General features: G+C 45.2%; 1 protein-coding gene across 2 annotated transcripts in view; it reads right to left on the minus strand.

Annotated features, from left to right (window-relative positions):
- Positions 1-12,313, minus strand: part of SLC16A9 (solute carrier family 16 member 9) — a 36,736-nt gene that overhangs the window by 18,079 nt on the left and 6,344 nt on the right. For both annotated transcript variants that reach the window (XM_080938323.1, XM_080938324.1), the window contains exon 2: positions 7,922-8,154. In XM_080938323.1, coding sequence (XP_080794449.1) covers positions 7,922-8,117 — 196 coding nt within the window. In that variant the 5' untranslated portion in view covers positions 8,118-8,154. The remainder of the gene's footprint in view (positions 1-7,921; positions 8,155-12,313) is intronic.

Consider the following 12,313-nt stretch of genomic DNA (forward strand, 5'->3'; position numbering starts at 1 on the left):
GTGACCCCTTCCTTAGAACCACACGATCTACCCATTGTCAGTCCCAGCCGATTCCATCTCAAGGAAAGGTAGGGTCTACATTTCTGAGCATGCGCCGTGTGCTAGATCGTGCCGGGAGACGCTCTGTTTACAGCCACGCTCCACTTTAGACCTCCTGCAGACCTGGGAAGTATTTTATTCACATTTCTTGCAAATCCATTAAAGAACAGTGAGTTCACGGTGGGAAAAGGTGAGTGTCAACGCCAGACTTGGCTCGGCTTTGGCTTTCCCTCTTACTGAGTTGTTGGATCTCAGAGGCTTTGTTTCCTCATCTGAATGTTAAGATCAAACAGGAGGCAGCTCCTGGAGTTCTGAGCACTGCTCACTTACCGGCAGGATTTTGATTCCTGCCTGATTTTGTTCAGACTAAGAACGCACTGGATATGAAATTGGTCTTGAGACAGACACATTGTGTCTCGGAGGCGCTGTGTCAGGGGAAGTGACCAGAATCACAGTACCCAGCAAATTGGAAAGAAAGAACTGATTTCAGGGAAGGATCTTGCTACCAGAGATTCATAACAGTAGCAGAATTACGGTTATGAAGCAGCAACTGAAATAATTTTATGGTTGTGGTGTGGGTCGCCGCAACACGAGGAACATGAGGCTTGCAGTATTAGAAAGGCTGAGAACCACTGCAGTAAGTCAAATGGGATAGAGCCTCAAAGGGGAGGAGAGGCTTCCCTTTAAAACCTGAAGAGGCTGTTCGTTGGGGGGTTGGGGGGAGGGGAGAAAGATAGCACACAAGACTATAAGGACACAGGAGGCCAGAGAAGCCTCTTCAGAAAGCAGCCTCCAGAGTAATTCCCCAAGCAAATTCACCTGTGACCTCTGGGACAAGCCTTTTCAACAACAACAAGGACAGAGAGAGAGAGAGAGAGAGAGAGAGAGAGAGAGAGAGAGAGAGAGAGAGAGAGAGAGAGAGAGAGAGAGAGAGCATACAAGGACAGGATGCCCTTGAAGGCATGACTCCACTAAACTAATTCCCCTTCAAATCTCCACAGGTACCCCAAAATAGACCTTCCCACCTGGAGACTGATCCTTTAAGACTGAACTTGCAACCTTTCGAATTCAAACCATGGTAGGTAAGGCAGAGCCCAGTGGTGAACGCCTTTAATCACAGCACTCCGGATGCAGATCACTGTGAGGCAGGCAGATCACAGTGAGTTTGAGGCCAGTCTGGGTTACAAGTTCCAGGCCTGCCCAAGCCCTACATGGTGAGACTCCGTTTCAAAACATTAAAACCAAAACTCACACAAACAAATGGAATGTGTAGCCTTTAAGAAAGAAAGTATGCCCTTTGGGGAAACAGTCCTTACACTCGCCTCCTTGCCTCCTTCTCCTACAATGTTTCTGAGGAGCCAAGAAACAGGTCTGCTACATTGAAGCCATAAGTTGCCATACACTGAGAAATAATACAGTGGCAAATGGTGGGTCCCCAGTGTGTAAGGAGGATTTCCAAACAGAAGGATCCAGGTGAGTGCCTTAAGTCTTCCTCAGTGACTAGGAGTCTAGTGTGGCTGGCTCCTCACTCCTCCCTCCAGCTAACATCATGAATCTCCAACTCATTCGAAGAAAGACAACCTTTGATCATATAAGCATTGGCTGACCTTGCTGGCTGGTTGCTTTGCTGATATTTGTACATAGCCATGGGGGTGTGTGTGGGGGGGGGGGAATAACCAAAACCCATTTAGTTGCCAGCCCACAAAGGCCTGGCACATGGGATTCGCCTATGCCACAGACTCCTGCAGAAGGATAGAAGTCAATCCTTGAAGGAGTTAAGGGCACTTAGCAGCACAGGGCTAATAATCCTCATCTGCAGCTCTGGCAGCGTACAAACCACAGTGAGCCAAGGGACCCGCCTGCAGCGACTTAGTTGGCTACTGACTCATGATGGCAGGTGGAAGGCTGGAAGAATGAAAGCCAAAACTGGGGGGTGGGGGGGGGATGCTAAGTTTGCCTCGAGCCTAAAACCAGAGGACCAGAGACTCCTCCATTGCTTCAGCAATGAGGTTAGCTCCTTTCCCCTCCTTGTACTTGGTGAATGACATGTGGATGGGATGGCGGATTGGAGAGGGTTGGGGTGGGGGTGGGAGGTTGGGGAGTTGGGGGGGGGCGCTGCTTAAGCACATCTCAGACTGCCGCTGGGCATGCCAGTCTCAGCTGCTTCGGTGACCTACCACCCCTTCTGTGCTTGTCTGGATCAACCAACCACAGAAACAAAACCAACAGGAAACACACATTGAGAGATTTCTTGCAAGGGATCTGTGGGCTAAGGGCCAGGCAATGCTTGCTTAGGTAAGCAAATCTAAGATCAGTAGGGCAAGCCACCAGGAGAGGCAAGCTGAGACTCTCAGGCACTGGCTGAAGCTGCAGGCCAGCCGAGGGCAGAACTGTTTTATCTGGGAAAGTTCCATCCTTCTCTGGAGCCCACCAAGATTATCTAGGATAAGCTCTTTCTCCAAAAGCCGATTGCATACTTACGTCTTAAAAAAGGAAAAAAGAAAAAGACCCAGCAATGCCAACTTTAGGACTGAAGTAACCAGAAAATGAATGTAGCTTAGTCAAATTGACACAGAAAACCGACAATCTCCTCTCCCAGCATAAGCCTTTTCTTCGATCAAATTCATCTCACTGGAATGTGGCTTGAACAGAACGTGCTCGAGGTCTTATTAGCATCCAAAGACCCTTCAAGGCCTGTTGGCTCCCGACCTGGCTACCCATGACAACCCACCATCCTGACAGCCCACCTCAGATGATCTCAATAAAACTAGTCAAGAAAAAAAGATATGGAAGTAAGGGCTGATGACGTCACTCCATGGGTAAAGAACTTGCTTTGCATGAAGACCTGAGCTCCTCTCCAGAACCTTCTAGAAAGAAGGGTTTGGTAGTCCATGCTGGAATCTCACTGCTGAGAGATGGGGGAGTGGGAGTCCCCTGGGGAGTGTCCTGGATAACCTCACTGAATCTGAGAGTTGGATTTGTTTCACACCTGAGGGAGAACCTCAAGTTGATGTCCAGCCTCTATCTACACGAGCCTAGGTGTGCATGCACTAATGCACACACGAACATATGTACACATACCAACACTCAGACACACACAGCTCTGCTGGAAAACACTGAAAATAGAGGGGGGGTAGGCTCTACACACTATGGGGTAGGCTCTTCACACTACACACACTCAGTCACACTGCAGGTGACACCCATACACAGTTGAACTTCTGAACAAGCCCAGACACACCCACCTTAGTTACAAACAGACCTTCCAGACACTAAGGTCTGATGACAGGACTCAGACTTTCCCATTTGTTCTAGACAGCCTAATCTCCCTCTGCACTAATCAGAACGCCTGACTCACAAGGCAAGGCAGCTTCTAAGTTCTTTGCTATGAATAAGGCTGCATTCTGGAGAACCCTGGAGCAGATTTGTGAGGCTGTTTTAAGCCTGCCTGCTTGGACCACAATCTCATTTAGTCTCCAAACACATATAAATTTCTTGGGTCTTGCCTTGGTTAATCTTTATCCAAGAAACTCCAGAGATGGCCTCACTCCTGCTAGCAACCGTGATATTGGTGGTGTGAACTCATTAGTCTGCTTTCTCTCCCTGCATCATCTTCCTGAGACTACAAGACCCATACAGTAGGCATGTATTTTCTAAACTCTCTTGGCATCCCCATGGGGATAGGCTGTGTCCTGCTCTCCATGACTTAACCCCACCCTGTATAGTCATTTTGCTTTGGCCCCAAGCGACTCCTTATAAAACCGAAATTTGCTCCATCTCCGGGACAAATGCTGAGAATGGATTCTACATCTTGTTTGTGCAGATCAACAAAAACCACCTACTCACGAGCTAACCCAGTTGAATCAAGAACAGGAAGGATCGAGATTATAGCAGATAAACCATACCTGTAAACTTATCCGCCCCATCAGATGTAGCCTTCTTACTGGGGTCGTGTAAAAGTGAAGGACACCAGATTTGGGGTCATGGAGACACACGCTGACATGTCATCAGACAGCAGGCATGGATCATAAGAGCAACAGGTGATGGAGTCTCAACTGTGGCCCCCTGCAGTCCCAACCACTCAGTGCGATGCCCCTGCTCGGAGCAGCCCATTTAAACTGCTGTTTACACAGGCCCAGCCCTGCACCTTGATACAGCTGGGTGCCTTGAACTAACTGTACAAGGAAGAAACTCTGTAGTCTCAGAAGAGCTCCACAACGGGGTTCATAGGTCAATATGCACTCACCTGCAGGCATTCTCTGCGTGTGTGTTGACTCTCTATTCTTGCCTTCACTGAGCATTTGGAATTCTGCAGCTTCTTGACCCAACCTCCACCCCCACCCCCCCTTTTAGAATTCTTTTACATATATGAGTACACTGTGCTGTCTTCAGACTCACCAGAAGAGGGCATCAGATCCCATTACAGATGGTTGTGAGCCACCATGGGGTTGCTGGGAATTGAACCCAGGACCTCTGGAAGAGCAGTCAATGAATGCTGAGCCATCTCTCCAGCCCCCTCTGAATGCTTTCCTGATGCTAACAAAAGCCCTGGAAACATGAGGTCTCTATTTGGTTTCTCTACATCTGAGACCTCCCTGGTCTTCTCTAGCAACAAGAGATATGCTGGCTGATTTTCCCAGAACAAAGGCATTAGGCAGGAGGCTGGTCTCTGTGGTTCTGACACACACACACACACACACGCACACACACACGCTCACTCTTCCAGAGTCCCTCATTAAAGAGCTCTTAGCTCTTTTCAGTGCTCATCTCTGAGCGCTTTGAGCTGCAGGTTCAAACACCTCCTTATCCAGTAGCTGGTGTCAGGGTCCAGAAAGGTGATTAGCCTGCCCAAGGTCACCTGACTAGAATATGGTTGAGCCAGAACTTGAGTTCAACTCAGGTTATCCCAAGCGCCTTTGAGTATGGGTTTTCATCCTAATTTTGTTAATGTTCCAAATCCCATATATTTTGGATTTTTCTCTTTTTCTGTTTCTCTTTTTTTTTTCCTTTGCCTGAAGTGAGAAGTTTATCCATCTAAAAAAGCCAGCCATTTGGAGCTGCCTCATTTAGAATACACATGCGCTTTTACTTTAATAGTCCCTTATACTTATGGTATCGGAAGACTGTGTGGTAACGGCCCTTCAACTAATACTTAAACATTAATGAGATAATTTATTATCGGTGCTCTGGAGAACAGCAGAGGAGGCTGGAGAGATGTGTGGGAAATGAGTTGACATAGCCACGTGGCTTCCCGATACACTCGGCGTTTCCCGGAAACATGGCGCAACGTCATTTGTTCTCCACAGACAACGTAGTTGTTAGGCACAAATTGCCTATACTAAAATGAAGTTTGTAACAGTTTCTGTGTTTTGTTTTAAGGGACCTCATGATTGGAAAATAATTGAAGGGGAAAGTAAAATATTGGATCAGATAACTAATCTACAGAGTTGGTGCTTAGCTTTTCCAAAGACCAGCCAGCCTGCTGTGACTCTTTCTTCTCTCTGTTGTTCTATTCAGACATGCACATTGACAAATTATGAAAATTCTGCATGCAAGCACATCCAGGATTCTTGGTATTCTTAAATGTCTTAAGAGACTTAGAAGGACAGTTCCAACATCACAGAAGCCCAGACCTGAAGGACCACTAAGGTTGGCATGAGTAGGTAGCAGAAGGAATCAGACTTGATTCTGGGTCAAAGCAATCCCATGATTCCAAGACCCAAGGGGAAAACATTAAGATGAATTGTTTACTTTGCTTCTGGGTAACAACTCTCTCAACCACCCTTTATAATTCCAACCTTTTCTCTGATTCCACTCTTGTCTACCTCTCTAGTTCTTCTGAGCCAGGCTGGTTTCTTAGGCTAGATACGGCCCAGATTTTAGGGCCATGGTCTTCTGTCATTGTCATGAAATACTTAATAATTTGTAAGCAAGGATTCTTATTTCATATAGCTCTGGGGTTGATAAATTATGTAGACAGTCCTATTAAAATAAAGATGGCTTATCCTCACCCTTGAGACAAATGTGGTTGACCTAGGAACATGGAGATGTTGACCTAGGAACATGATGGTGTTGACCTAGGGACATGGAGGTGTTGACCTAGGGACATGGAGGTGTTGACCTAGGCACGTGGAGACATTGGGGGACTGAGTCAGTTTTTAAGGGACACCAACTTCAGCTTCTACACCTGTGTCCATGCTCCACATCCCAGATGCCACCCACCCTCTCCTCCCTCCTGACCTAACTCTGGGACAATCCTTGTTCTCCTACCATGTGCTAAGGGGCCTATCATTGCCATTATCCTTGGATGCTTTTCTGGGAACCCAGATAATCACTGTTCTGTTTAAGAATTTACTAATAGAAACGATGAAGTCTAAGAACACACCATTAAAAAAAAAAACTCCTCTCCACACCAGGTTGTTCTCCAGAAAGCCAACTGTTCAAATCTCTTTACGAGTTTAGTTCACATCCGTTTATGAAGGCATCAGTTACTAGCCACTTTTACCTTAATAATTTTACAAGCAATCCTGTCTTAATTTTTAATTGCATGTGTATGGGTGTGTGCCTGTGTGTGTGTGTGTGTATTACACTATGTGTATGCAGGTACCCACGGAGCCCAGAGGACATTGGAGCCCCAGGAACTGATGTTACAGGCAGTTGTGAGCCACCTGGCATGGGTAGGAAGCTTCTATAAGAAGAGCAAACACTGTTAACCACTGAGCCATCACTCCAGCCTTGCAAAGATTGTTTAAAAACTCTTTCAAATGAGGCCTGGGCAAACTTCCTGTTTCTCTCGACTCTGCAGCATCAAGATCTCTCCACTAGTTTAGTCATGCTTAGTTTCTTATCTAAGAAGGTCAGAGGGGCCTGCCGGGTTTCCCCCACGTCTACGTATCCTGTTTTGGATCTAACAACTGGATGCCCATTGATATTGGTCCACAGCAATCCCCTTAATAGCCAAGAGACAGATAGATCTTTAAAAGGGGATGACTAATCCGGGGTTATTTTAAGCAGACTTTCATAAACCCATTTTAAAACGCAAAACACCTCATGAATCACCTCACCCCTTGTCCCAAGTTTCTATGCAGGATAGAGATCGGGTTTTGCTCCTAGAATCATGAGAAGTTCATGGCACACAGGAAGACTCCATGTCTTCCCATTCCATCTAGGTCTGTGTTAGTATACAGGAGGAAACCCCATGTGCCCTCCTATGCTTGTCTTAGCCCACCTGGTGCTTCAAAGGTGGCAGATAAGACGGAGTGAAAGTCATTAATAATCACCACAGAACTCAAATCATGACTCAAGACACCGAAATGGTATAGGATATTCATGGTCAAAAGGTTAATAAGGAAAGAATCCTTTCCTGTTTGCTTTAAGCACAAACCACTACCACACCACACACAACTGTTTATCAAAATAGATCTTCCTATAACCCCTGTGAAAAGCCCAAAGAATGTCACCATGTGAGCTATGACTGCCTTGCTGCGTGATATTTTTCTGAGGAGGTTGCTGTGATTGACAGGCATGTGAACTGACCCTAGCGCTGAGAAGGAGCCAGAGCTTGGAAGACACCGAGGTCACCAGCATACTGTGGAGATCCCAGCACATTGTATATATACAGCGTGTACCTATGAGATCCATAGGAATGCGTGTGTTCCTCATTAGATGGTGAGTCGTGTGTGTGTGTGTGTGTGTGTGTGTGTCCACAGAGGGCAGAAGAGTGTGTCTCATCCCCTGGAGCAGTCTCAAAGACAAGCAGGAAAATTCACACTATGCTTAAAAAACCTGTAAAAACCTTCCAGGCCCTGTGCAATGTTAATGACCTAGCAAACGTAATCACAGCATTAAAGAGGAAAAAAACAAACGTACAGACATATCCACTTACTTGCAAGCAAGCCGACTCCGCTTGCCAGGGATCCCACCCAGGCTGTCTTTCCTTTTCCTTCACCGAAGGCATCCAACCATTCTACATACAAGACACCAACAGCCAGCGGGGATCCGTAACAGAGGAACTGGGTGAAGAAGGAGACGACCACAATCACCCAGCCCCACCCTCCGTCAGGAGACTTCCGAAATTCCATTGTGAGACAAAATCGAGCCAGCAGTTCTCTGAAGGTTCTAGAAAACAAGAAAAGAGGGACAGAGCCTTCAGAGAGTGGTGAGTACAGAGATTGAGGTTAAAAATACCTTGTCCTGGGATGGAGAGATAGCCCAGCCGTTAAGATCACTGGTTGTTCTTGCAGAAGACCCTCCATTTGGTTGCTGGAACCCGTACTGGGTGGCTTACAGCTGTTACAGCTTTAGGAGTTCTATCGCCCTCTTCTGGACTCTGCAGACACTGCACTCACATCTCTCATACACACACACACACACACACACACACACACACACACACACACACACACACACATGATTAGACTACATCTTTAAAAATAAATAAAAAGTAAACATCATTTCCTGACTTAAAGTAATTTCTCTAAACACATAAACATAGATAACGATACAATATGATTGCCATATGGAAATTTCCATCTTCACCTATAATTTTCGTAAATCACACAACCAACGGAGCACGTCTCTTAATGATGAACAGGAAGATCATGAAATGTCTTCCCCAGCCTTCACCTGGCTCTCTTCTTTTCCAATCATAAGAAACCACTGATTTTAGTCTCATAGTTTTGATTTGATTTGTTTTGTTTTCTGAGACTTCCCAGGAAGTGGAGGATTGATAAGAAGAGACATAATAGGACTTGTTCTTGGGTCAGAATGAAGAGGCTTGAATCAGGTCTTCTGGATTGGAGACAGGTACCCTAACCTGCTAAGCCACCTCCTCAAACGCAGTCAGTTTCCCTGGAACCCACGTGGTGGAAGACAAGCTTTGACCTTCTTACACACATGCTGTGCTATGCCCATGCTTGCCCCATAATAAATAAGTAAAGTGGAATTTTTGAAAAGGAAGAGGCTTAGACATTTGGGAAGTGTTTCTAGACCTGCCCCGGGGCTGGCCCATACACCATCAGTACTGCCCACTCCTGATAACCCTAGGAAGTCGTGGTGACCTCTGATGAGGCACTCCTGTCCCCGAGGGCTGTCAGCTGAAGGCCCTTTTCCATGAGACTCCAGTAGCATCATCAGGGATGCACTCATTGGCTCCTGGAGTCTGGAGGGAGCTGATGGTACATCTCCACCTTTGGAAGCCTAAGCACACTCCCAGGGCTACCTCACTATACTGCCCTGTTTTGTGAGTCAACTTGACACAAGCTGGAGTTATCACAGAGAAAGGATCCTCAGTTGAGGAAATGCCTCCATGAGATCCAGCTGTAAGGCATTTTCTCAACTGGTGATCAAGGGTAGAGGGCCCAGCCCATTGTGGGTGGTGCCATCCCTGGACTGGTAGACCTGGGTTCTATAAGAAAGCAAGCTGAGCAAGCCAGGGGAAGCAAGCCAGTAAGTAACATCCCTCCATGGCCTCTGTATCAGCTCCTGCTTCCTGACCTGCTTGAGTTCCAGTCCTGACTTCCTTTGGTGATGAACAGCAATGTGGAAGTGTAAGCTGAATAAACCCTTTCCTTCCCAACTTGCTTCTTGGTCATGACGTTTGTGCAGGAACAGAAACCCTGACTAAGACATTCACATTCAAGTAAGCAAAACCAAGTGTGCATTCTTTTTTGTTTTTATTTTTTTGACAAAAATCACCATTTGGACATTCTACTGTTTTGTGTAATGACCTTTGAGGATTCACATGATTCTAGTCTCTTTTAAAATCAGCACACAGCAGATCACCATATGGCTATCTGCTTACCCTGCACTATTTATGTGCTGATTAAGAAAAAAAATTTTTTTGCAATGGTTCAAAATTGAGAAAAACAAAACATGCTTAGATGTTCTATCTTTTTTATGTCTGTTATTTTATTACTTTTTAAAATTCACTTGTGTCTCTGTATGTGTACCTGTTTGCATGCCCACAGCACATGTCTGGACATCAGAGGGACGATCTTCGGAAGTCATTTCTTTTCTTCCAAAGTGTGTGCAGGGACTTGCACTCAGGTCAAAAGTCTCGGGGACCTGCTGAGCCATCTTGCTAGTCCCTAATTTGTTTTTGGTGGCACAGCCTAGAATTGAGCACTTAAGCTAAGCTGGCTGACTGGTGAGCCCCACAGATTCACACGTCTCCTTCCATCTCGCCCTTGGAGCTGGTACTATAAGAATGGACCACCAGCCTGCCTTATTTATGTGGGTGCTGGATTTGAATTCAGTGCTTCTCTGGCAAACGAATTACTATTTGCCCATCTGTTTCCCCGGCCTTTCTAAGGACCTGTACTAACAACTGCTCAGAATCCCACTTAAATACAGTCTTAATTCCCCAAACCCAGCACAGGAGCAACCAAACATCTTATAAGATGGACAGACTCTGTAAAGACAAATGCCACTTGAGAGCCAATGACATTTAAATCTCCAAATGATAACACTTTGGGAAAGTGTGGGCTGACAGGCAGAACTGGGGGTGGGGGATGGGGACTGGATTTTTCTTGAAGGTAAGAGTAAAGACTGTGTCCCTCTTAAAATGTAAGAAACCCTTTTCTTCAGTGACCACCCCTCCACCTTGCCTTGGGTGATATTTCAACACGCAGGACAAGAATAGGGTCATTTCTCACTGTCAGTGTTCAGGACAGCAAATCTTGAGAAAAAGGAAGTGCCTATTAAGTTAAACTGTGCCTTAGTTAGACTTAAGTTAGACTGACACCTGATCGCTGTCCCGTTCATCATCCCCCAGTTTACAGGAGTGTCATCCCGTCTGTCAATGGGACCAACGGGACGGAGATGGAGAACAATACGTGTAATGATTTCCTGCCCTTTCCTGCATGGCTTAGCTACCTCTTGCCTGCTGAGGTGCTAAAATGCCCAACACATCAGTGCATCCGGTACAGCAGAGTCCACTGCTAGAAACTAGCATAGGTGAGCAGAAGGGAGACAGGCTAGAAAATAGTTACCAAAATCCAGTTAAGGCACGCTTCATCCTAATGTTGTTTAGCACTGTAGGGCAACGGCATTTAGGAACACTTCATTACACGTGTCAAAATACCCGGACCAGGTGGATGATAATAAGTATCTGAAGCAATAGAACTTGTTAATGGCCCTGATTGGACCTTTGACTGTCTCACTGTGCACACATGAATTTAACTATCACACCATACCCCACAGAGAATACTATGTGCAAATACCATGTCAATTAAAAATAGGATTCAAATAAGTGCTAAAGTTAAACATTTGGTGGAGACAGCTGTTATATTTGTTAAATGCAAGCTGGGGTTGACGTTGTCTTATTGGTACACAGGCCCAGAATAAGAGCTATGGGTTTGTATGTCACGTCAAGCCCTCTGTATCCCCTCTAGGTCAGGTCAGGCACATAAGGTCTATGACCTCTCTGAATGCACTGGTCTCGTTTTGTTTGTTCAGATGGGTTCTTCTCTTTATCAGTGTCGGCCCTGAAGTTCAAGCTATACCCGGGCCCGCTTGTTTATAAAATAGTGAATCAAGGAGCACACACAAGCCTTCAAATCCCAGAATCCATTTCTGAAAACAATTTGCAGCTGGGTGGGGTGGCGCATGCCTTTAATCACAGTGCTTGGCAGGTAGAGCTAGGTGGAGCTCAAAGAGTTTGAAGCCAGCCTAGTTTATAGATAGTTTAGCCAAGGCTACATACATACCTGTCTTGATAAGTAAACAGATATAGAGGTAGATAGACACATACATACATAGATTACATACATACATACATACATACATACATACATACATACATAAATAGATACATAGATAGATAGATAGATACATACATACATAAATACATACATAGACACATACATACATATATACATACATACATTACATACATACATACATACATAGATGATAGATAGATACATAGATAGATAGATAGATAGATACATACATACATGCATGCAAGCATACATACATACATAAAATAAATTTTAAAATGCAGTTCAGTTAAAGAAGTTCATTGCACTATTAAGTAATCATTAAGTAAACATAATTAAACATAATTCTGTTTTTTTCTTTCCCTCTTTGGACTCAGATAAATGCACTATAAAACCATCTAAACTGCTATTATGATTCAACTCACAAGAGCAAAATCTTTAACTTAACTCATTTAGTGGAAATTCAAGGAGACCCCTAGATTGTTCTAAGTTTACCAAAGGACAGGCACCATGATGTCACCCCTTTAATCCTAGCACTTGGGAAAGGGTAGGCAGAC

This window comes from Micromys minutus (assembly GCF_963924665.1).
Source record: "Micromys minutus genome assembly, chromosome: 25".
Lineage (NCBI taxonomy): Eukaryota > Metazoa > Chordata > Mammalia > Rodentia > Muridae > Micromys > Micromys minutus.